This window comes from Brachyistius frenatus, unplaced genomic scaffold (genome assembly GCF_029030835.1).
Source record: "Brachyistius frenatus isolate BFR_SWC_R1_liver_20210118 unplaced genomic scaffold, ASM2903083v1 Contig_16, whole genome shotgun sequence".
NCBI classification, from domain to species: Eukaryota; Metazoa; Chordata; class Actinopteri; family Embiotocidae; genus Brachyistius; species Brachyistius frenatus.
Window position 1 is genome coordinate 2,395,464 of NW_027210615.1, and position 26,559 is coordinate 2,422,022.

The window sequence follows — 26,559 nt, forward strand, 5'->3', positions numbered from 1 at the left end:
GGTTTTGTTGTATTCATTACCTTGGTCTTTTTTTTGCCTCCTGTTTTCCTAAATGTTTACCGGTATTGACGTTATGTTTGACTATGCTTTGCTTCTCTGTAGAGCACTTTGTAAACTCTGTTTTTAAAGGTGCTATATAAATAAAGTTATTATTGATGAAGCTTTTCTTTCCTTCTGAAACCTCATCCTGAGGTGTAAACTCATCCTAACCCTTTTCCCGAGTTGTTTTTTTCTTAGTGATATCATCCCTAACTGGCTTCCCATCCACCAACAGTGCCAGTTGTTTTGGTTACAATATCTGGCTAAACTCGAGGCTTGGTTGCATCAGTTGACACTAGTTGTCTGCAGTACTGAGCCACATGAGAAACATTAGTCTTACAAAGGTGTGCAAACACTCCTGTGTTTTTCTTTTTTGGAGCACACTCAAATTAAATGCATTTTACAAATTTCTACATTAAAAAACAACATGCAGTTTATCTTTAAATTTGATCATATTACCAAAGATATGTTTTAGCCATGTTAACGGTATGGGTCTGAGATAGCAATGTCTGGCCGTCAGTTGGTTCAGATTAAAACTACTGTAGATTAAACTACTGTTGGATGGATTGTCAGGATCTTTTTTTCAAATCAATTTATTCATTTGCGATTGCTAAACATTTAGCCTCACCATCTGGCGAAAATTTTACATTCTGTGCTACAATACTTTGGTGGTCAAATATGTTACACCAGGGTACACAGGACCCACAGGCATGACTCAAGACCCAGACAGTTTAGGCTCTTTACTTGCAGGTTGTACAGAGCACAACACAATGAGGCAGTGGATCAAAGGAATGAGGCAGAAAAGAGCAAGATCAAAAACCTGGGAAACTCACAAGAACGGTGGAAAACACGGGGGTAAGAGAGAGCAGAGAGAAAAAAAGAACAGCATAGAGATGGGAGAAATAAGCTGCCGGTGGGACCAGTAACCGCAGAACAGAAACATGCAGTTTACATAGTGGTTAGCGTGACTGTAGGCTCTTGATAAGTTTCTGAAGGTAAGTTGTAAACCACGGTTAAACCTAGCAGAATTATACAGGTTTTTAACCTCACACAAAGTAGCTTCGGAACAACGATTTGAGGTAATCTTATAATCTTACTAGTAGCCTATAATGTTTCCTGTTCTGTGATTGTTAAGGCATAAAACTATAATAAATTTCTGTAAAAAATGGTGTAAACTGACCTACAGCTCTGATTATTTCTCCTGTTTCTATTCAAGCATAGTCGCAAATAGTTGTGACTTTGCAGTCCAAACTAGTATATCAAGCTAATTAGTCAAGTCAGGTTATACATCAATAAAATGGTCATATCCTTCCTCTGATCTGATAAATGAATGACCAGACATGCTTCTGGCAAAAGCCTTTTGGGAATTAAGATCAATTCAATTTGGTAATTATCTGATGATTAATGATAAGCTACGTGCTCTCAGTGAGGTTTATTCCCAGGTATTATTCTCGTACAGGGACCAATATCTGGATCGCCTCTGTTTTTTATTTTATATATTGTTGACAGAGGACTGGAAAATTGTAATTTGTGAAGAACCTGTCACACAAATCACGTCACGCTCAAGTTACACGTTGAACCTCTACACCTGATGGGAATAATTAATTACACATGACACGTGTCTTACCTCGTGAAAATTTACCTCGGCTGTAAATCCATTCATATAAGATGCCTGTCCCGTGTATGATTATTGATGTGCATGCATTTATGCTTTCACCCATTTATAACTTAATAAAGAGCCACACTCCACTGTGAGGGGGATCAGAATGACAATACGTTATAGTCATAAAACAGTAAGGCAATACAGATTGCCTCTTGTCATTGTGAAAAGCCTTTATCTGAGCTGCAGCCGGTGTGTAATGACGGTAAATTATGATATATGTTGGCCAATATTATCTACGCAACGGGTAATCCCCTCCCCCATTGTCATTATGGCCCCATATGTCTTAGTTTGTGTATGTGTGTGTATGTGTTACTGAGAGAGATAGAAAGATCACCTATGTCTACCCTTGGTGGACATCGATGACACACTGCTGATGTAACCCAACACAATACATAAATAAAATGTTTACATGGAGCCCACCTGAGCAGACCTGTGAACAAACACAGCTGGAGTCAAGGACACCGAATCATTTCATCCTCTCCTGTGTAACTGCAGAAATTCACCTCTGGCAAATTAAGGATTTATGTTTGACCTGGGCTCATTTAAATAAACAGCATGTAAGTTAATTTAGTCATATATGTGAAGTGCAATCAATTCAGAGGGCAGGTGAGTGATTTTTTTTTTTTTTTTTTCAAATGAAAAGCTGAAAAGAAAAGGCCATAGAGCGGTGAGGCTGCTGGAGGAGCTACATTTTTATTGCTTTCCTTTCTGTGCACTCAGTGGTAAAACATGTCAGCACACATACCATTACCAAAATGCATAGAGCCCATCTGTTTTTGGCCCCTCATTTGACAGGACTCTCGTAAGAGGTGGATCACTAATGGTTTCATTGATTGTTGGTTCTAATCATCCATCATCAAAGCGTCAGTACCCTACCTCTGTCTAATGACACCGTTTAAACACAAATCCCTCATCTTTGGATAAATGTCTCTGGCTAATAACAGTGTTATCTCTGTGCTCATGCAAAACAGCAGTAAACCCAAAGGGAGCTGTCATATTTGTGTTAATTCAGCTGGTTTCCCACGAGTCACAGCAGAACTCTGGGTCCATCCTTGGAGTATAGTTGTGGCAAACATGCATTTTGCATTTCAATTACTGAAATGAATTGGTAATATGCTCAAAGTCACTGCAATATAGATTAAACTCCAAATGCTTGTGCCTGCTAGTTGTTTGTCCTTTGGTTTACGTTCTGGGTGGTCAAGCTGACTGCAAATCCCAAGGTGCTGCAGAGAGTAAATAAGCCTTAGATGCTGTGTCGCCATCATCTGACTTTTATTAATGGGCCAATCAATTCCTATTTGTACCACCCTTTAACTCAAATCCTGGCTTCTCAACACTTAACAAATTGGCTGACCCAGGGTTGAGCTTGAGGCATGGAAATGCCCCTCTGCTATTTTACTGACAATAGCCAATGGCTGTTGAATTGGTTGTTAAATAAAATCAGGAGACAGCAATAAATAAATCTACTTTTTGCTGACATAGACACAGGTAGTGATATGTAGGTTTCAGCTGTGCTATGTTTCTAAAAGTATGTTAATGTGTTTATTTAGCTTGCTTTTTGTTGTGGGGTGATTTTAATGGTTTGGGTTCCGCGGTTTAGTTTTAATCAAGAGAAACCTTGAACTCTATTGTAGACTAACAGTGCTATTAACTTTGTGGCATAAGTATGTGTAAAACAATTCCCTGCTTAAACAAAACAATACCCCTGTGCACAAAGCAAGGTCTTTAAATAATGTTTCATCTCTCTATCTATGGTTCTATCTATCTATCTATCTATCCATCTCTCTCTCTCTCTCTCTCTCTCTCTCTCTCTCTCTCTCTCTCTCTATATATATATATATATATATATTTATCTATCTATCTATCTATGGATCTATCTATGGATCTGTTTATCTATGGGTCTATCTATCTTATCTATCTATCTATGGGTCTATCTATCTATGGATCAATCTATGGATCTATTTATCTATGCCTGTGGATTTCTATTTCTGGATCTATCGCTGGAGCTCTCTATCTATCCCTGACTGAAATGAAGTTCTTGGTTGCCATCTAGTGATCTATGGCGAATATTACAACATGTCACAGCATCATCTTATTAACACAGGATCTAATAAAAAAAAAAGGGGCAACAGAGAGCTACTTTGTCAGTGATGTACAAAGTTTTATTATTGAAGAAGATGAAGGTGCAGTTACACAATGGCGCTGAACTAGCATCTACTGTATCATGTAAAACCCTACAGGTCCTTCCAAAGGGTTGTACAAAACATGCCGGAAAGGTTTGTTGTCTTCTTTTCTGAAAAATACGGATTGTGTTTGACCAGTCTCTTCTGAATGACATTTCCTCGATTATCGTGTCCATGTTTCAGTAATGGTGTTAAAATGAATTGGTATGACTCGAGTTAGCTTTAACAAGAACTGTTCATGCTTAAATTGTTAGCATTATAAATGACTAAATAGGTAACCTAGAACATCTGCTCTCAGGCCACTGAACCTCCCATACAAGTCTTGAAAATGTACTTCCACAACATTTATGAAATGTCAAACATGAAATGGTCTATTTGTGGTGTGAAAATAAGGCAATGTTTGGAAAGGATGCTTCTTGATTGCCTTGCTTGCTTTTTATTGCATTTCCTCATTTAGTGCAGAACTGACATATCATCAGGGAATCTAAATGATTGATCAATGCATCGCAGGCTAAATGATAACATATCTGACTGTGCCAAATTTACTCAGCCCAACTTCAAGACTGAACATTGTGTGATGACGATACAAAAATGTATGAGCTCCATATATATGCAGCATCGGCCTTTGTATTTGATGTGTACATAACGTTTGTACATATTTGCCCAGACGAGAAATTAGCAAGCTCAGGCTGCAGTTACATGATTAGAATTCACGCAAAGCCCCTTAGAAAAATTAAAACGTAGCTTGAAACCAGTCATGCATGTGCATTTTCATATAACATTCATTGTTATATTCACCACTCAGTCTGTCTGTATAGAAGAAAAAACAGTTTTAAAACTGACATCTCGCAGCTGTTTGCTTTTATAGCCTGCCAAACAAAATCCTTAAATCAACCATTTAACATGCCATGCAGGAGGTTCACTGGTTTATTGAGGGGGAAAATATCTGTATTACTTAAAGGGGAGTTCTTCTGTAGTATCACCACGCTGAATTTATGATGTGGAAAGCAAGCTGGGTTTTTTTTAGTCTGCAAGAATCTAACTGATTATCATAGCTAAAGTTTTGGCATCATAACACCTCAAGTCATTCAAAGGTATAGAAGTTATCAAGACACTATGCTAACCACGTGAGTAGATTTTAACAATCTTGCATTAAAAACTCCCACAATCTTTTGAACGTTAAAGTGATCAGTGTTTAACAGAAGTGCTGAAATGCACTCAGTACTCAAAACAAAACAACTTTCTCTTGTTTGTCTCATACAAATGAATGTCAAGTAGAAGTTCAACGCAAAAGTACGATAAATCACTCTCAATCATGTACCTTTCATCCGTAATATATACAACGGAAAACATGTTCAACTGAGTTAAATAAAAGTTCCAATCAGCTAGTTTTCTAACCAAGATCTTGATGGATAAGCATTGCTTGTAAAGTGTTAACATCACAAACATAAAAGTGATAAAGTATGACCCCTTTGTTTTTATGAGCAGCTACTCATACCCTCCCTCGTAACGTAAAATTGTCTGTCACAGCATCATCGTCATCATTAAGTCGGTTGGCTACAAGGTCTAGTGACAGGTCTCCTGTTGGCAAATAAAGCACCGATCTCTTTCACCAGCAGCCTGTCTGCCAGGCAGAGCAGTCCTCCCTAACCTACTTCAGTCCGGGCCATCCCCTCTCCCCGCAGGACACCTCTCCAGTGAAGGACAGAGGCGAGGGAGCGTAGAGGTCGGAGTCTGTGTCTGATTCCCCCTCGGCTATGAAGGGTCTGACCCTGGCACAGAGTGAGGGTCCAGCTCCGGCTTCAGCCGCTGCTGCAGCGCCCCCTCCTGAGCCTGTAAAGAAAGTAGGCCCGAAGAAGTCCTCCTTGGCCTGGGAGATGCTGAAGCCACTGAAGGAGCGCTCCAGCTCCTCGTGGTCGACTGACGGGATGGAGAGAGACGTGTCGCTCTCCACGGCGGTGGCATCCTGCTGACACCTCTGCCTCCTGTGGCGCCTCCTGCTCTGGGAGCCGCTCTCTCTGCCGCTGCCGCCCTGACCGGAGGAGGAGCGGTCGTGAACTGGAGCAGGCGGAGGTGGAAGGCGGAACAGGGTGGGCGAATGGTCGCCACCGACTGGTGAAGGGGTGTTGGCCACGCTGCTGTTCCAGGCAGGCTGGCTGAGGGGGTGCTGCAGCTGGTGCTGCCAGGAGGTAGAGGGGCGGCTGTTGCTGCCAGAGGGCGTGCCCACTGATATCGCCACAGACAGACCAAGTAAAGGATCTCTCTTTTCCAAAGACCCGTCAGAACACGGGACGTCTGCCACCGAGCACGTCTTCACCTCTTTCTCCTCCTTGACCTCCTCTTTTTCCTCCTTCTCCTCCTTGCTTTCCTCTGGGCTGTGGTAAGGCGGGGCTGGGTATGGCTCTTTGGCGTTGAAAAAGGCCTCCGTTTCAGAACGAGGGATGCCCATACGCTGCACGTACACGTTGACCAGGAAATCAAGTTTCCTGTCCATACAGACCACCTGCAGGGAAAAAAAGCACACACAATGAAGAACTAGAGTCCCATCAGCAGAATTAAAATACATTAATCATCAGGGAAACATTGATTTGACCTCATCTGAACATAGTGTCTGTTTACAATTAGATGTTCTGCACCTCACATATACAATCCTGTACAGTATATAGTATTCAACACCTGCACTACCTGTATACATAAAAGATGTACACATAACCTACAATTTTTTTATTTTTCATTTTTTTTATTTTTTATAAAGCTTATAGTTAGAGCTGCTGAGGTGTCCCTGAACCATCCCTTAGTTCTGCTGTTATAGGCCGAGGTTGCTGGGGGATATTGTGATGCACTGAGCTTCTTTCCTCTCACTCTTTCACTCTCTATACACTCATATCTCACCATTATATCTCATTAACTTAATGCCTTTTCTCTCCCATAGTTTTTGCTTATTGTCTGTTGCCTCTCCATAATTTCCATCACTCGGGTAGTTTCTGTTCTTTCTTTTGTAGATGTCCCGGCCGTGGAGCTGCATGTCTCTGCTCTGTGATTTCTCTGTATAATTCTGTTGTAAGGACTTGAATGTGTTACGTGCCATGAAATAACCTGTGTTTTGATAGTGGCGCTATATAAATAAAATTGAATTGAATTGAACTAGTGTTTTACTCCAACTCCACCACTCCCTCTACATACAGTATGTCATAGGGTAGGACAAATCCAAATATGTCCCTATATTTTTTATATATTAATCCATATTCTTGTATCTACATTGTTGTCTTTACTTTATTTTTTTCTATGCCCCTTGTTTTGTAACGACTTTGATTGTTTTCTTCAGTTTTCCTTTACAAATACAAATAAAAGGAGTTCTGACCCTACAGACCTGGGTGCAGCATTCCTACCTGTTTTTCCACTTTGACCAGACGTCCCATCATGCTCTGGTCCTCTGCAGCCTCTCCATCAGCTTTAGGGCCTTTACCAACTATCTGGTCAACTCTAGCATTTGAGAGAGGTACAATCTTAGATTTTTATTTTTTTTTAAACTTTTTTTAACTAAAGAAGTTTAAGGTGCCAAAATGTGGATTATTCCTACATGGTAAATAGGTAAAGAAATAATGAATGTGGATGGTTTCGTCAAGCTACAAATAAAGTAGGTGTGAATGAATTAATGATGGCCAAACACTTAAGGACAATAAAGTGAACATCACTGGCTGATTTTAGGTGAATGGTGTGAAACATGCATTATAAGATAAAGCAGCTCTTCAATGAAACAAAGACTGAACTGAAGGGATTTTTTTTTTTTTTTTCCCGGGCCAAAATGCAACACATGCATTTATGGTGCTTCATGCTTCATTTCCATTGCGTCCTATTGGGGGAGCTCTCCCTCTGTCTCTCCACTATGAGAACAAGCATCTAGCACTTCAAACCCCTGTTGAGTGAGGCCTTATGATATGGCTCATTAACATTCAGATAGCCACTACTGTTTGTTTTAGATTTTTTTTTTCTTCTTTGACAGACAAGCTAACTGCACAACATCATGAAAATGTTGCATATAAAACCATTTATCATACCATTTCCTGGATTCTACGTTACATCTTTAACTCTATTGTCATGTACTATGGTGGTATTCCTTGAGCTCAATAAGACAGGTCAAGTGGCCTGAACTCAAAAGGGGTTTCATCAATCAAAACAATAAGGTAGCATGTAACTGCTTTAGTATTTGGACTATGATATAAGGAGAATAATGCTGGTAAAATGGTCATTCTAAAAGGTGCAGTCTATTAACCTAACCTAGGACCGTCAGTGGACTTCTTATGGCGAGGTGTTGTTGGGGGAGGGGGCCCCACAATCATATCTATCCTGGCAAGGTACACAGAGACGATATGAGTGCAATGCAAAATGAAGCAACGGGGGAATCACATCAGCTATGGAGAACACGTTTCAATATATTCCATACACACACACGCACGCACGCACGCACACACACAAGACATATGGTGAGTCTGACTTGCTTCGTGGATGAAAAGTCTATGCATTTCACTACTGGAATATATTTCTTCTACATGTTAGACCTTCAGGGGATCAAGATGTGGGGAGCTAATTTGCGGGAGGCAAAACTGATACAGAAAACAACATGAATTATACATCAATGTTACATCAAAAATGAATTTGAGGCGCATTCAGAGCTGAAGGAGTGAATCACACTATGATTTATAGATAAAAAGTTACCAGGATAAAATAGATCTGAATACAACACATGTAGTTGGACAAATGAAACAGGCAAATTAAATGTGTGTCACAACATGTGTGTATCCAGTGACACCAAAAACACCATGTTAGTGGATGACATCTCTACTATCACTGCTCAGATATTTTCCTTAAAGAAATAACTCCCTTCTACTGACAGAAACAGTGGAGGTGCACTTGCCTGGACTGCAGGTTCTTAATGCGAGACAGCATGTCCAGGTGACCTGCAGAGTACTGCTCGATCACGTCCATGACATCATAAGGCCGCAGGCTCTCTTTGAACCTCCTCTTTGACACCAAGAACTTCATGATGCTGAGGGAGAAGACGCATTGTTTTCAATCAGGTCACAGTGAAATGAGCAGATGTTTTGTCTTGTCAGAAAAGCACAGGTGTCACTGTTCTTTTCTCCTAGTAAGCTCTGGAAGTGTGACTGTGAGCTAAACCCACTCAATATCCACATCCTGAAACCAAAGCAGCTAAATGGAGTTCAGCCATCACTAATTTTTATGATTTACACCCATAGTTTTTCTACTGTGACATGTCAACATGTCTTGTCTGACAAAAGGTCTATTATAACAATTTGACAGGGGGGGGGGGAAGTATTTATTATAATACACAGATATTAAAATGCTAGGCTTTAAGTCCACTTCAAAGCTTTTCCCAGTACTTTCCACTCTATGTCATGATCTTGATCACCAGACGGAATTGGCATAGTTGTCATCATGTGATGTAAATATGGCAGTTTGCTCAGTTGTTCTGAAAATCCTCGTAACTGGAAAATTTTTAACTGTTATTTCCATATTTTCACAATTTGGGCCATCCCTTCTGTTGGTTGTTATAAAGTGGAAGTCACCAAAGTAATTGATGGGATCTGGGAAGAATAGCACTGCAAAAGTTCAAGTCACATGACTGGACAGGCTGTAAACAAACCGGAAAGTTAGTCAGATTAGATGCAACCACTTTATTCGGAGGTAAAACTAAAAATGAATACCCCCAAGTTATTGCTGATAATTCATAATTCAACATAAAAGTAGTTAAGCCAATAAGACTTGATGTTTTCAATCCATATCATAAGTAAGCACACTGTTTGCAGTGGAATTGGAGTGGTGAAAGTGAGGATAGGTACGTCATTGGGGTCGTCAAGTGGGCACCCTCCTTCTTTGATGCTATCTTGCCTGGTCCAAGACATCTCCAGATGGCTCGACGATGATAACTGGCATGCCAGGTACACCCCCCTTCAGTTCCACACCCTTCTGTTTTCATTTTGCAGTCCAGTTGTTGGCTTTTCCTTAAATTTAAATCCATTTGATGCTTATTTTCTGCTTCACTTAACAAGGACTTGATTGCCTGTTGTTTGAAAATGGTATACTCACAACTACAGGAGAATTACTAGGTTTGAACCTGAATCAGAAAGTTGGTTGGTTAACTGTGATGGATCTCACCACTAAATGTTGCCATTGCTGACACGAATGATTGCGAAACCTAACAAAGTAAACCTAAGTTATAATACAATGAAATTGTCATTTAAACACTATCAAAGCTAGAGAGACCTTTTCAAAGTGAAGGAAAATCCAAATTACAGACCATTATTGGCCATTTTTGTGACCATGGGTGAAATAAACATTGCAGAACCATAAAAAAGACAGTAAATTAAATCCCTACCAGATTGCCCGAATCGTAACCTTCAAGCCGGGTGGTAAATCTTGGGCGAGAAACTCACAGTGGCAGCTCTTATCATCACCAATTTCCTCTCCTGGGAGGCTCGCCTCTGAAAAGAAAGGACAAGGACACTTTCAGAATATTTAATCTGCTTCCGCATGACGAGCGTCAACAGCAGGAGCGAAGCAGAGCTGTTGCTTTAAATAAAAATAAAAAAAAGGGTGCAAAATTCAATTATCAGGTTGGTTTCCAGCCAGTTAGACAGTTTGTGAGCATATAGTGAGCGAGCTTTGACGAACAACAGAAAAATAGACTTGGTGCAGAATTGAAGGACAGTGTTGATGTGGTAAAGCTTTACCGAAACCTTTAAAGACAAGTACTCTCTTCCCACCACCAAGGACAGATTAGCATTGTGACTAGCATGTTTAGAGTAGCCAGAAGGCTGGTCTATGGACTTTGAAGCGTGTTGCACACAGGTGTCAAGGCCTGATTACTGTTGATCAGATATTAGATAACAATCTGGTAGGGAAAGTGAGGTCTCTTCATGCATAGTAAAGCAGGTTTTGGGCATCGTGTCTCTGGGTCACTTTTGAGTCATCTTGGCACCACTTGACTTGAACCCACTGTCAACTTACTCTACTGTACTGCCACTGTAAATAAATCAGCCTGGTATCACACCAAAGTGTGCAATGCACCCATCAGTCCAATAGAGGATACCGTGTCAGGGTCACGTTTTCCCTCCTCTGGGCGTGAAAAGTACACGCAGGTATGACCAGGGTGGAAGGAGGAGTGAGGAGGGGGTAGGTCAGGGGTGGCTGGATGAACCAAGTACTGGACTCTTACCTGGGAGACCACTGTTTGAGTCCATGTGAGAGAAAATGAACATAGATTTGTTTTGAGTGACGTAAATAAGTTATTTACAAAACGCAACATATTTAACTTGTACATTGAGCTGCTTAAAATAATGTAAAATTTCTTATTTCAAACCAAACTCGAAATCTTTTCATAAACCTAATCACATGGTTTTTGGTACCTAAACCTAAGGCACCTTACCGTTCATGTCTTGGGGAGACAAAACATGGCACTGACATCCTCTAGTGGACTGAAAGGGGTATTACATGCTTTAGTGTGATACCAGGTTAAAATAAATACATACTGTATAAATCATATCTGTGGTGTTCTGATAATAACTTAAAATCAATTAAATCGTTACATGCTTGTTTTCAGCTCATGCTTTAGAGCCTTCAGTCATCACAGGAGGAAAAAAAACACAAATAAAAAGGGGTTCATGTCAAGTGAACATTTCTCATTTCAGCATGCAGGTTTCTCAGACCGAGTAAAGCTGACTTGTCTTTTGATTATTTCTCCTACAGAAGCCAACCAACAATATATCCCAATGTCTTACTTATTAAACCTTCAATTGCTGCAAAAAGAGAGAGGAGAGACATGGAGAGAGATTTGTTATGGATTCTAGCAGGATGACAATGGCAGACAAATCAGTTCCAAACATGGAAACTTGTGGAGTCCACTGAATGGTTTCTGGCTCATGTTTGAAAGCCCTGGTCTCTCTTCTTTTACATGTACCAACTGCATATACTACAAAGCTGTATGCAACATGTATGGTAAACTACACATCTACACATTACAGGCTATATTACAGTCTAAATTGAAGACATGTCATGATGACTTGTCTAACCTGGAGAACTCTTCAGTCCAAAGTCTTCATCCTGCATTTCAATCAGCACTTTAACATACCACGAAGTGAAAGAAGAAAAAAAGCTAATGAGAATTGGTTCAAATTGTTTAACAAAAAGGCAAAGAAATGGTGAAAGAGAGAAATATATCTGTTGATTATGACAGTGGCCTGGATGACATATGGATGCAGCTGGGCTGTTGAGCAATAACTGATGACGACATCCAAACCGACAGTCCTCTGTCTCCTCAGTCCAATGTTGAAATGCTGGCTTTAGTTTGTGAGAAAAATGCCCTGTCCTCCTCATACGTTTGAACACATTGCGGGAGAAAACTACATAGCAACATTACATAAATGACAATTACTGTACTGTCTGCGCAGTGATTGCATCTGCAGGAATTTAGTGGCATCAACACCCTCCTTCCACACAGCCTTAGATATCAGTTAAATTAATAACTGTGGAAGGAGTCACCATCAACAATAAGCTATGGTCCGAGGTCTCATTAATGAATACTTTGGGTTGTTAAAAAAAAGAAAAGGCATCAGGCAATGATTTGCATGAAGAATTTTGACCAACATGGCTTACAAAAATACTCTGCATACTACAGTATATTGGTGTACTGTTGTTGTTTAGCACTAGAGGGGCTGTGGTTGCATAAAAGCTGACAGTAAAAAGGCAAATAAATGTAATTTTCATTTGAATTCTAATCTTAAATATTTCTAAAGGCACCTTAAGTTTGTCAATGATTGAAGAGAGCAGGTCACACTGGCTTAAAGGAATCCTTGGACATTTTGGAAAGTGCACTTACATGCATTCTTCCTCAGAGTTAGATGTCACTTTTGTGTCTAAATATGAAGCTGGAGCCAGCAGCCTGTTACCTTAGCTTACCATAGCAAATGACAAGAAGCAGGCTCTATGCTTAGCTAAGCTAAATGTTTCCTGGAGTTTTCCACATGTTGTTTTATGATGGTTTTTATGCTGTTTCAGAAACCGTCAAACTACAACTACAAAGGGCAAATACATTGATTTTACTATGAACAACTGTCGACTCTAAATCACTCTAAATCAAAAGCAGTGGAAGTCCTTTAAGCGTCCACAGTGAATGCATCTGACCTCTGCTCTAACACTTGTCATTATATATTCTCTGTACTTTATGAGGTCCCCTCACCCTCAGAGTTTTGGCGCGAGGTGCTTCCACGGGCCCTGAAGGCATGTTTCGGCCCTCGGTTCTTCTCATTGAAGCTCCAGCTCTTGGCGACCTTGCTGGGGCTCGCCTCAGCACCGTCCTCGGGCCCCGGAGACTGAGTCTTCCCCTTGGCCAAGGGAGTTTTGGAAGGACTGGGAAACACCTTGTCCTTCAGACTGGCCTTCCGGCTACAGAGGGGGGAAATTTCACCAATTCAACTATTATTTACTTTTACAGCATCATTAAATTCAAGTAAATGACTCTCTGGAACTACACAACTTTATCCTGCTGTTTGTTGTAAACTTCGTAATTTGTAGAATTCAGCACTGATGTGATCATAAATCTTACCTCAGCCACAACGCAAAATGCGCAATGTCCTACAGCAGAGGGAGCCATGTCCACATACGCACATAGTGGAGCATTCAGTGGGTCAGGCAAGCAGCAGGAAGCTACAAGCAGGCATGCACGGGAAGCAAAGTGATACTGCACGTCTCAAAAGGAAGAGCTGTGGTTTCAGTCTATGCAAAAATAAATTTAAAAAGTGAAAACAAATCATGCAAAAAAATTCACCATCATACTGTGTGCTCCGCCTGATACACATGAATTGCTAGGTACCCAGCAATATGTACCTCGCCTGCTGAACAGAATTTCATAAGAGCTGATTTGACAAAAAAGGCAGCAAGCAAATCAACTGCATAAAGACATCACTAAACAGAAACCATAAATCAACTGTGACAGGGTGGTAAATAAGGATGTATATCTGCGTCTTCTCTGAAGAAAATGGAAAAGGTGTGTACAGAGTAGATCTTCAAGCATTTCATACAGACATCTCTGACAGAGCTGCATACACTATAACTGGTTAACTGGTCTGATCTTATATTTCACTCAGTGACGTATCAAAAGTGTCCTTAATCTGTGACATCTCTGCCTTTACTTTGAAGAAGAAATGAAACACAGGTAAGAATGGAAGGAGACACACAGACTTGCAGTGCAGTTGTTAGTATCTGTGCAGCAACTATACCTAATGGTTCTCGGACAGCACCCGCAAAGTCTGTCTTTGTGTGCATTTTCATTACTGGAGTGGTGGGCAGTATAGAGGAGACACAAAAAGATAAAATAGCAGTGGGTACAGTCACAAAAAACAGCAGTGTGTGCCATACTGTGATGCCAGTAACACTTTATTCTAACTGTAATTTATAGTTAATTTGCAATCTGTTTGTTAGTCGCATCATTAGTAGTTGAATATCTTGGAAATGTTGCCATTGTAAAGCTTGCCAGTATCTTTCCAAGTATGTTTAAGGGATGATTTTGCATATTAAAGTTAAACACAAAATATGCAAATTGTTATATAAATTAATCAGTTATGATAAAGTGTTACCACATTATCAATAAGTACACTTGTTTCCTTTGACAAAAACAGTGTGATCAAATTCAAGCAAGGCTCTTAAAGTGTTCGAAATCACTTTTTTCCTCGGGCGATGCTGAAAGCTAGAGTATCAAAGAACAGCTTATTGGTGCATATTCAATAAAGCTGCTGGTTGGGAGTGAGGCCAAAGAGAGCTGATCTTTGAGCACCATGTGAGCAAATGCAGCATGACCGTTCTTGAAGGAGGCGCTCAGCACACAGCCGCGTCCATGTCTGAAACCACAACACTCAAAACCTGTCGCTCGCACACAGACGGACTGTGCACACACTCCCCCAAGAAGAGTGCCTCAGTGGCAGCTCAATGCAGAGTTGAAGAGAAGCCAAAGGAAGGTGAGGTGAGATATACAAAAAATAAAAATAAATCACATCACAGACCTTGGAGAGGTTTCTGTCTGAGACTCCTTCCTGTGAGCAGAAAAGACACAAACTGTTACACAGCCATCAATTATACTGCAAGTCATAATTAAAATCACCCCATGTTGTAGAGTTGAGTTCAGGAGGGAAAACCAGAATAGACAATGAAAGTAGCTGTGCTGTGAGAAATAATATTTTAAAGCCACTTTTGGAACTTAATACCCAAAATATGGACACATAAGAAAATCCTTTTCTGTTTAAACCTTCTATTACAACATGTTACCTCTTGGGTGCAGCAGAAACAAGCTCTAACAGTTGCCTATTTACATATCAGATACTGAATATTTACTACTGAGCAGCAGCATTCAGTCGAATTGAGTTTATGTGTCCTTTAGCTTTTAGTTTTTGGTCTCCACTGATTTATGAGAACTATCATTTTCTTTAGCAGATAAATGCAGCGCTAAGGTAACTGGATTTGGCCGAGAGGCAATAGTATTGGTAGTCATGTAGGACTTTGTGGCTTTGAGCAAAGATAACGTTGCCAAAGTATATAGGCACAAGTCATAATAGATTAGATGTAGATTAGATGTAACTGTTGAGCCTTCCCGAGGTATCGCAGGCTTAACTGGAGGAAACACCAGTGAACAGAGGTGCCCACTTGATAATCCCAGAGAGATACTGCACACTCTCACCTTGTTACTGAGGCGTTATTCGAGATAGTGTCTGACTTGGGTGTATGAGTAATGTGGATAGTTGCACTAAGATGATAAAATAGCAGCCTGTGAGTTAGCGAGGCATTTGATTGGTGAATATAGGTAGTAACATTGAGCAAGTCGATCTTTGACATGTTGTTCTGCAATAATATGGCACTTTGTGTGTTAGTTAATCATACTAAAATGTTTTCTGCTGAAAATATTCATCTTCTGCATCAAAAAATTGAGCTCTGAAAGCAAAACAAAGCAGTAAAGTTGCAGGCTGGAAAGCCAAAAACATTAGACGAAAACTGAGAGGGACTATAGCATTTGCTCTGTGTACAATTGCACCATCGTTTAACTGTATATGTGTCCTTAGGCTGTATATATATATATATATTTATGTCTTTTTCTGTGTATGTACATTGAGGGCAAGTTACAACCAGAGTCAAATTCCTTGTATGGCTAAATATACCTTGCCAAAAAACTGATTCTGATTCTGACTGCAGAGTCAGGTCTCCTTTCACATACTACATCAAAGTTTGATCCATTGTTACTATAAAAATACTGATTGAAGTCAATTAAATCACTATTAATCTTTTGGCTTCAAGGAGTCGAAACTCCACAACAAGTTAAAATGTTTGACACATTTTTTATTTTTTTTTGTCCATAAAGTTTTACTGAGGAGTACTCCTTAGTGTTCACAAACTTTTAATTTGGTCTTTGGCTCACTAAGTGCTCCACTATGTTCACCAGTGTCGTGGTCACAGGTTAATGTTTGGGCTTTCATTAACTGCTAGTCTAAACAGGCCAATTTGAGGACAGAGGAGAGCATTTCTCCTGGTGACCATTTGCTAACCTAAATGAATGGAGTCCAACGGTGAGCTAAGTGCAGGGTCGGTAACAGGAGAAGAAAACCAGAGTGAAGCTGGCCCGAACACAAACAAAGTGCAGGGGGGAAGTGTGAGAAGCTCACAGGCGTTCAGTTAAGGCCTGCAACCTTTTCTTATTGTAAAGTATTGGTTTATATTTTGACCTCTGCTTAGAGATAATCAACTAACAAATTATTTTACCAGTGCTATCTGTTTTCAAGCACCAGATACTTGGTAGTTTTCTGTAGGTTTGTTACTACAAACACACATTGCATAAAATGATTTAAATATTGTTGATATAACGCTGTATTAAATATGGATGAGATCTTTTTTCAGAATTACTGATTCATTGTCATTGTCATTATCATCCCTATTATCAGCCTCATGACATCATTCTCATCATGACACCATGCAGTTACATCATCATCTTGGTTACTCTTCGTGTCATGTTTCTACCTGAATGTCTTGCCCTTCAGATTCCTCAGCAGGTCCAGCTGATTCAGGGGTGGAATAAGTCTGGGAAAAGACAAAGAGCATTTTGTCAGTCTATCACGATGGTTCTCACAAACTCAGTCTGGAAAGGTTAAATCTCGCCTTTGGGGCTCTTTCAAGCTAATTGCATTTAGTTTGGCAGTTATCCGTTCTGCCGGTCGTCAGCTTTTCACCTCAAATTACGACTGGAACGAAAGTGAACGGGAAGTCATTTTCAAACAGAACAGACAACCAGACATCTTTTTACTTCAGCAATTTGTGATGTGAAAGATCAAGCATTGCCGCTTATTTGCTGATTCATACAGCCGGACAGCAAAATGGGTGGTTAATTCCTCAAAGTGGCCGAGGGGAGCGTTTGTCTTTTGAGCAGCTTTTCAAAGAGAGAGTGTCACTGCCAAGACTCATCCCCTCTAAAAAAAATAAATAAATAAAAAAGCCTTATTAAAGCAGAAAGTGAAAAGCCACACCAGTGTGTGATTCTTCATGACAGACAGCAGCATCTGATCCAACAAAGGAGTCCAGAATACAATAAGAGGACGATGTTCTTTGGGGTCAGCTTTCCACTTTGGCTCTCAGTTTTAATGAAGATGGCAGAATGTGATATCAGAAAACAGTTGTATCTCCTAAAAACGCTGATTAATGTGCAGCATTATTCAGCCAAATTAATCAATTACCTGTACATTGGAATGGCTACAGTCTGCTCATAAAAATCCCAAGTGCACAGCAGATCTGTACGGGAAAGGTTGGTAGCATAAAACCTCCAAGCACCCTGTATAAGAACAAACAGAAGTATTTTTTTTTTATCAGGAAAACAAAACAGATTATATTTATTGAATACATACAGGGTGTTGTTCTTACTGTTTTCTTTGGACACATACCTGGATGAGGCCTGCAGCAGGGTTACGTCTCTTCTCAAAATGCTTCTGCCTGTGCTGCTCTTGAACTTTGAGAGCAAAGCCAGAACCCAGGATGCCCTGCACACACACAGAGAGCCCATAATGAGATCAGAGACCTTTATTGACCTCAACTGGCCTGGAGGACGAATTGCAACAACAGCAAGCTGTCTCATCTAACAGTGTAAGACCTCTTCAAAACAAAGTCCAGAGAATTCATCCAACAGAAACATGTAGAAAAAAAGGGAATATCACACATTCACATCTGCAAAGCCTCAAGGTAAAAGAGCTCTGAGAGAAAATGCTGATTTTAAATGCTGCGCAAAAGTAGTGTTTCCTGTTAACTGAGTGCTGACACAAGAATTCTATATTTTTTTGTGTGAGCTGCTTCCTGAAAGCTGACTCATGTTTCTCATGTAAAACACCCAACATTTAACAGCAACTGGCAGATGCATCAGTGACTGAAATTACAACAGTGAACAACAGCTTTATGAATGTAAAGGGAATAACAAAGTGCATTTTTATGTCTGGTTGATTGTTTGTTTTCTTGCAGTCAGAGGAACCTTTCAGTTTTCTTCTACAGTCTAGATATAACAAAGAACAGATGTAATCTGTAAAAAGAGATGAACTCAGTTAGAATGATTCATTTTGTGATTTATAAGATCAGAATGATAAAGACTATATAGTCCTTCACATCCTTTTCCAATATATATATATATATATATACACACACACACACACACACACACACACACACACACACACACACACACACACACACACACACACACATTTATAACAACAGACATTTCATAGCAGCAAAAAAACACGTGTATATATTAACATTGATAATAGCTGAATCCTATTTAGGCACATAATTGTCTTTGTATCCACCTTTTGCCTCCAATACTGACTCAAATGAAAATGGTAACCTATGTCACTGCTGTCATTTATTTAGAGCACCTGTATCTGTTACAAATGCATTTACCAAAACATGTCTTACATGGAATAATTTGGTCTGTTTGTTACAAATAATAATTAATTTTTTTGTCACTTGGTGGCTGCAGTGCAGCAAGCAGCAAACTAAGCACTATCATACTATATAATTACTCTCTAAAGCTAATAGCATGATAGCCAGCAGTTGCCAAAGCATCAAGCAGACGGAGCAACATTCGCATTCATGTGCTAATTCTGCTTGTGTTGTGACTTGATGAATGCAAGTCAAATAGTCCATTTTAGCTCTGTTTTGGTCTCTTCCAACTCCTGAAGGAAACATCTCTTTATCAGGTTAATGCTCCACTATGTTCACCAACTAGTAATTAATATTGTCTTTCAGCTGATTGGACCTGAACCTGTTTCAAAGATGAAAACAACTAATTGTTTTGTTCAGAAACAAGGTTAATGAGAGCAGTGAGAGTGAACCACAACAGTACATTTAAAACAATGGGCACTTTAGATAAATAGTTTACCATATTTGATATACATTAGCATGAATGTGTTACTGTAAGTAGAAATTCTGAATCCAAGGAAGAGCATGTCGTAGAGCTGTACGTACAGTTTCTGAGGTAGATGCAGAGTTTGTAACATCACATTGATGAGCACTTAAGAGAACACCATGAATAGAAACTAAATGAATACAAATGAGGATCTTCCATATCAAGACTTCTAAGAGTCTCACTCTTTCGCTGGTGACACTGGGTTCAAAGTGCTCCTGACAAGCCCACATACTTACAGCTGGAAGTGCAAAGAAGGCCACTCCAATCATACTGAAAGTGGCTGCCAGCAAGCGTCCATTCCAGGTTTTGGGTACTTTATCACCATAACCAATGGTGGTGAGAGTGATCTGGGAAAGAGAATAAACTAATGTCACTGATTTGTTTTAGCACTGTGCTACAGGTTGTATATAGTTAGTGACAAAAGCTTTTAAAAAATGAGGGAAAACTGGGAATAAAATGAACATCACATCATCACAATATGATTATTTCTCAGTACTGTGAAGTGGACAGCATAAGGTGACCCCTATAGATCCTTTTTTTTTTTTTTTTTTTGTCTTACCAGCCCCCACCAAAGAGCATCAGCATAGGTCTCAAACTCATCATTCGACTCCTTTTCCACAGAGTACACCAGGAATGAAGCCAGGATGAGGCAAAGGAAGCCGATGTACCACGCTGTGATGAGCTCCTACAGAGAAAACCAATAGGGTGAGCAACAGAGCATCAGTAATATTGTGTCATCCTGGATGCCTTGCAAAGAGGGTGATGTAACCTCTATCAGTGGGTGAAAATGGTCTACATAATAATATTGGACATGATTATGTGAGGCCTATGCCCTGTGCGGCATACCAAGTATTTCATAAACATCTTTATTTCCCTCAGCTCCACACACGCTGCAGACACACTGTCTCTCCTCACATCGACACACACGCACACATACATATTTTCCACAGCTTATTAGTGCAAGCAAATACTTCTATTTCAAAGCTCATTAAAACACTACAGAGAGAAATAGGCTTCCTCACCATGACAGGATTACTTGGAGGAGACACTACTGGAAAGATTGTGTCACCGAAATCACACAATGGAAAGTAAAAGATTGCTTTTAGCTTAAACTGTGGTGGTTAAAACCCCATGTTAAGATTTCATTAACCAGTTTAACAACTAGTCTTGGATATGAGCTACTTCAGTCACAGACTGGAACTCAATTTCACTCAGTTAATGACACACCATTACTCAGATTTGAGGTCAAACTTTACACTTATATTTAAACCTGATTATCTGGTTGGCGAACAATTCACCAGTTCTTCATGTTGACAAAGGCGATCCAAGTCTATCCAGGACTGTAGCACAACGATGATGATATAATCTAATGCTGCTAAGGAAGACTGAGAAAGGACTCTTTAAAACAGGACAATAGGGCAGCATTTATGGTATATCCATACAGAAATGTTGCTAAAATAACTTCTTTAGATGCCATGGGATGTTTTAAAAATCTTAGTTATGCCCTGGGTTCTACCTGTCAGGCAAATTTTTGGCTGCCTTAGCTTGTATCCATTGAGGTTGGGCTGTGAATGCAGAGTCGACTCAGTAAAAACATCAGTGAAAACAGTACTTTCACCTCCTCTGCTGGGTTGAAAAATATGTGCTCTGTATTTCCATCAAAGATGAGTCAGTAAAGTGAAGGTAATGAGGGTCTTGCAAAATGTTCTTGATCCTGTCTCTCTCACAAAAGATGTTTCCAATCATAATGGGACCAATCAGGCTGAGCAAAGGATCAGATTGTTTAATATCAAAGTGCTGACTGGTGAGAGGAATGTGAAGACTTTTTTTATGAGGCCATATTATAGTACTGCTGTTAATTAAAAGACAAATTCAAGGTAGTGATTTTGACTGCAGTGGAGAACAGATATAGTTTTAATTGTTGTACATAATGTTTAATAATGTCCAACCTTTAATTACACAATTTAAACTACAGACAAAATCAAATAGTGTCATGATCACCTTGCTGTGGGCGTAGACTACAGATCCGAGCAGCTTCCAGGTACCTCCGCGGCGGTCCATGCGCAGCATCCGCAGGATCTGCAGGAATCTCAGACTCCTGATGGCCGAGGTGGCAAAAACATTGCCCTGAGATCCAGCTGCCAGTACAGACACTGAGGCGATCAGCACCATGATGTCTGGTGAGGGAAGCAAAACTCAATAACAGAATACAACATACGTATAGAGGCACGGGAAAGCCGGCAATAATATATCCGTGATCAAATCAGCCTGAATTAACAACACTTAACTGTGCACGGTGGGGATAATTTTACTTGTAGTCTGAAGGTTAAGCCAAGTACTTAGAATTACAATTTTCACTTTCAGAGAACATATTGTATCCTTGCTTTTTTTACACGCCCTCCTTTTAAGAATGTAAGGTTCAGAAAAACACAGCAACGTGTCTGTTTTATGTTCCTCTGACAGAGCAGGGTGAGAAACTTCAGGCAGCCAAACTCAAACCAACCCAGTTTCCTTACCGATGACACAGAAAGGCTTTCTGGCAAATTTTAGCCTCCCTCTCCATCCTCTGTATCGACAGCAGCAGCCGGCAGCCCATATCCTTACAATGTATTCCACTCCAAACACCACGATGGTCACAATTTCCTGTGGAGGAAACCAGTTAACCCTGTGACATGAATGGATATGCAGTAGAGGCTTAACACTAATCAAATGATACCTACCAAAATGTACAAGGCACTCTCTGAGCTATTTTTGAACTCTCTGATGGTAGCGAAGACTGAGAGTATGAGACAAGAGAAGACCAGGAGGAAACTGGAAGAGATAAGAGAGGCAGAAAGAAAGTTATTGCTTTTTCTTTGTAGCCTGTGTCGCTGTAAAACAGATAGGGTGTTTAATATAGTATATTCAATGATACAGCTGCCTTCATTTATAAGAAACACACAAACAGCACCCGGGATGTCAATAAAAAGATTTCTAAAGGAGTTTTACTTCTCGCTGTCAGGTCGGTTAAACCACAAAATCTACATTTTGTTCATGTGTGTTCTCGTCAAGACACCTGTCAGTCCAGCAAAGACAACACCAGACATACAAGGGAAAAATTCCTTTAAAAAAAATCTAAAACTTCTTTGAAAAGTGTTGACAAGAAAAACCTGCATTTTGCCTGAATGAACAGAATGAATCTAATTTAGTTACATAAGAAACCTGAAGTGACCCTGTGGTGAACATGTTTGCACACATTGTCAGTAAATCCACAAGACTGTGAGTGTGAGTAGAGAATAGCATCAGCTGACACTGCCTTCAACCTGCCTACCTGCGTGCCAAGTCTCATTAGAGTGGGTGAGTGTTTACAGGATGAGCCAATTGATAGCCCTTCACTAGAAAGACAAAAACCTTTCCACGTCCTCCTGACTGCTGTAATATTGCTTTCTGTATTTCTATGAGAGTCAACGTAAGCAGTGATAACAGAACTGTAACAGTTTCAGTTTCCCATGTGTCGTCTAATCTTTCATTCGATCTGTTTTTGGTTTTCTTTTTTTCCTGTCTTTTGAATCTTCAGTCCATCCTCTCCTACCTGCTCTGCTTCTCCACCCACCTCTCTGCCTACCTGTTTCCACTTTGCCATCAGCCTCCTCTGTATGTACAATAAAATATATACCTTCTGTTCTTCCGCACTCTTTGTCAGCTTGTAGTTTCTCCTAAAGTAATTCGTAGTGTCTGTATTTTTCAGCCTTCCGGTTTCTAGTTTATTTCATGCCTCTTTCTGAGCTTCAGACTCTGCATGAGCTCCTCTTTGTGTCTTGTTAGCCTCTTGTTTTGTTTTTTGTAACACTGACTATACCGGCATCTTTATGGGCAGAAATATGTGTCGGTAGAAACTGAATTTGAATAAATTTGAAAGAAAAATGCCCTTTTAGTGGATGTACTTTTGACGGGCTGTTAGTAAAGTTATAAAGAACAGTGTACAATGTGCAGTAGTAACAGTTACCTGAAACGTTTTCTACTGCCTCATCTACTAAGATATACCCACTCAGGTATCTGTTGCTGTTTGAAAAAAAAAAAAAAAATAGGTTACAGTCATTGCAAAACAGTCGAACACAAGCAGAATTATATTGAATAAATGATTATCAAGGTCAGTCGCTGCACCTCTGGTAAAATAATGATGAATGGTCACAAGATGTGAGACAAATCAACAAAATACAAGATAACTTTGACTCGGATCATTTTTGTCATTTGGATGCCGCCAGTGTTTACACCAAGGTTATGCCATTGGTGTCGCTATAAACCTTTTTCTTATACAAGGCGCAATTAAAAAGTTGACAGACAGCTTGTGTTACGTGCAGATGGGGCGCGGCACCGCGACGTGCACGGAGCGCGGCACCGCGACGTGCACGGAGCGGGGGAAATTATGCTCTTCATTAAATCGCGCCGCACATATGGTCACAAAAACGTGTGTAACTCAACTGCTCGTGTTTTTTTTTTTTTCCAACATAACGTGAGAGACTCGGTAACAACGCGCACAGCTCCCCCTGCTCCGGGCACGTTACTGCGCCGTGCTCCGTTATAGCATAGCTGGAGCTGTGAAAGGAAGCTCTGTGGATCTGCCCTCGATTGCTCTTCCTCAAAGACCCGGACGTGTGAGACGCGAACTGAATCTGAATTTCATGAACTGAATTAGAAATGTGAGAACTGAATTTAGAGAGTTTAATTTTCAATGACATTTAAATGCGGTTTCAAAGCCAATTAATTCAAATTCAGTTTCAAGTTTATTGAAATTCAGTTTCAAACAAAAAAAATTGAATTTAATGTTGAGATATTAAAATTTTAAAGCAATTATTCAAGTTTTGCAATTCACCTTCAAATATAAATGCTTCAAATTGAGTTTCTACTGACACATAGGTCTTTGTCAATTAAAGACTTTGTTTTGTTCTTTTACCTGCTTTGTGCTATACATTTGGGTCCACCAGTCTTAAACCCACCCAACAAGAACTGTTTAGGCTTGGACAGTGCCTAAACATCCCGATCCTCAAACTGAAGCAGGTAAAAAACTGATCAAAGATGTATAAAACGTAATTCCTTTGGATAGAACAGATAAGCGATGGTCTGATGTGTTGAAGCAGACTGATGTGATTCTGAAACACTAAAGAGGTTTGGAAGAAAAATCAATTGTGCGCTACACACTCAGAAGACTGGCTGAGGCCATCAGACCAGCAGCTCATTGGACAGAAGATAACATGTGATCTGAAGAGGCCGAGGCACGGCCGACCTGACCTCAGGGACTCTCTTTAGAAAAGATCTCCTGGAAGAAATCCAACTCAGAGTTAAAGGAGAGAGCCTGATGAAACTCAATACTGGGGCAATGCAGGATTTTAAAAGACGCAGTCGCAACTTACATTAATCAGAGTGGAGATGTAGAATGTAATGAGGACTTTCTGAGCACAAGATCAGGTGTTACAACTTACATCTCACGCTACAATATACAGTGAGATATAACCTTTGCTCTGAAACAAGAATCAGAAATATTACAGTGCCTAAGATACAATACACTGATGCAACGTGTGACTTATGCCATGCAGTCATATCTATATAAGGCCTATAAATAAATATTTTATTTTGCTCTCCACAAACTCTTTGGTAGGATATCAGCCTCTTTAGCTACAGAAACATCCAGCTATCAGCTACGGTTGCTATAATTTACTGTGTGCCGGACAGGTATACAGCTACCTTTAATGACTGGAAAAGAAACCGATGAGAGCAGAGCTCGAAGGCCAAAAAACAAAACAACCAGCTAAAAGAGGCACACAAAAAAAGAATACTCAGTAGAGCTGAGAGAAATCTTGTTGGATTTATCACTACAAGAGACACCTTTCCATTATTAACAAGCATTTAATCCAGTATTAATATGAAAAATATTGTTTGGTGCAGCTTTAAACATGTTGACGGGGGTCATCGTGACAAAATTGTTCATATAGGGCCTGTAAGGAGCTAACACCATGCTTAAATCACAGACTGGACTATTTGAACTTCTGCAGTCCAAGAACAAAATTATTACCTGCACCATCTCTCAAAACTGATGAAAACAACCTACCCTGGGTTGAATCTTGCACTGAGTATATTTAAACCAAGGTCACATATCTTTGTCACAATTCAACAATGGAAAGGACCCAAACGCACCACACTGAGATGTGAAGTAATTACTAAAAATCCAAAACAGGCAGGTGAACACAATACAAAGAAGATGAGAGTCCAAAATCCAAGCAGGGAACAAGGCAGACCAAATACTGACCAAGAACAAAACTCAAGGAAAACTAATGTTACTATTGCTGATAGTTTTGACTTGAAACAACCCTAGAAGCTCTAAACACTGCACTTTGATTTAAATCGCTAGCTGTGGTATCTTAGACTAACTGGGCTTGATGTGTTCTGACAGTAAAATATTCATTAGCTCAGAAGCTGCAAATATCTTAACTCTAAAAAATACTAATGTAACATGATGAATTTGTTTTCTGTTTTAATTTTAATATAATTTACCAGGGTGGGAGGGGGCATTGTTTCCCTATTAACATTTCCTTCCAGTAAGCTTTAACCAGACATTCCTAACTCCCTGTGTAAATTCAGAGCGTATCTGGCACATTAGTATCGTCACATTTTTCTGTTTATCCATTTTTTTTATTTACGTTGACACGCAAGTTCATCTGAGCTTCTGCTTTCTGTTCTGCTTCACTGAACCCTCATCACCCCTCATCAAGGATCCTCGCCAATGCACCTTGAATAATAATATTTTAAGTAAAATGTTTATGTCCTCATTACTGCTGTAGCAGTTTCCGTTTTGTCATATCAAACTCTTGGCAGTGTCCACTGGCCGTCAGCCAATCAGAATGAAGCAGCAGAGATCAATGGTGTGTAGAAACAGTAGAGTGAATGAATAAGCTTTTTTCATTTCTTCTTCATGATATTATTCATCACTTTCCATCAAATGCATAATGCGTGGCAACAGAAAGCAAAATAATCTCTTTGCACTTTCAGCTGTAGCCACACCCGCTCTGCAAACTTCACTTTGTGAAGTCAGACTGAGGTCATTCTCTCTCACATCTACAGCAAATGTGGGTTTTTGGCATCTCATACAACATTGATGGCCACAGCAGTCAAAGCTTGCTTGTAAAACAGCTTTTCATGCA

The 26,559-nt window shown here is 39.9% G+C and overlaps 1 protein-coding gene across 9 annotated transcripts in view; it reads right to left on the reverse strand.

Annotated features, from left to right (window-relative positions):
• Positions 1 to 4,492: 4,492 nt before the first annotated feature.
• Positions 4,493 to 26,559, reverse strand: part of LOC138618302 (potassium voltage-gated channel subfamily KQT member 2-like) — a 30,075-nt gene continuing 8,008 nt past the window's right edge. Inside the window, exons 2-18 of one of the 9 annotated variants that reach the window (XM_069693947.1) lie at positions 22,105 to 22,195; positions 21,901 to 22,027; positions 21,386 to 21,561; positions 19,944 to 20,069; positions 19,621 to 19,731; positions 17,874 to 17,969; positions 17,670 to 17,764; positions 16,960 to 17,019; positions 14,961 to 14,990; positions 14,181 to 14,234; positions 13,142 to 13,347; positions 11,976 to 12,023; positions 11,685 to 11,702; positions 10,283 to 10,388; positions 8,801 to 8,932; positions 7,275 to 7,368; positions 4,493 to 6,388 (exon numbers count right to left, since the gene is read on the reverse strand). In XM_069693947.1, coding sequence (XP_069550048.1) covers positions 5,537 to 6,388; positions 7,275 to 7,368; positions 8,801 to 8,932; positions 10,283 to 10,388; positions 11,685 to 11,702; positions 11,976 to 12,023; positions 13,142 to 13,347; positions 14,181 to 14,234; positions 14,961 to 14,990; positions 16,960 to 17,019; positions 17,670 to 17,764; positions 17,874 to 17,969; positions 19,621 to 19,731; positions 19,944 to 20,069; positions 21,386 to 21,561; positions 21,901 to 22,027; positions 22,105 to 22,195 — 2,422 coding nt within the window. In that variant the 3' untranslated portion in view covers positions 4,493 to 5,536. Of the gene's footprint in view, positions 6,389 to 7,274; positions 7,369 to 8,800; positions 8,933 to 10,282; positions 10,389 to 11,684; positions 11,703 to 11,975; positions 12,024 to 13,141; positions 14,235 to 14,960; positions 14,991 to 16,959; positions 17,020 to 17,669; positions 17,765 to 17,873; positions 17,970 to 19,620; positions 19,732 to 19,943; positions 20,070 to 21,385; positions 21,562 to 21,900; positions 22,028 to 22,104; positions 22,196 to 26,559 lie in introns of those variants that run through there. The other 8 variants (XM_069693950.1, XM_069693949.1, XM_069693948.1 and 5 more) reach the window with 8 other exon arrangements.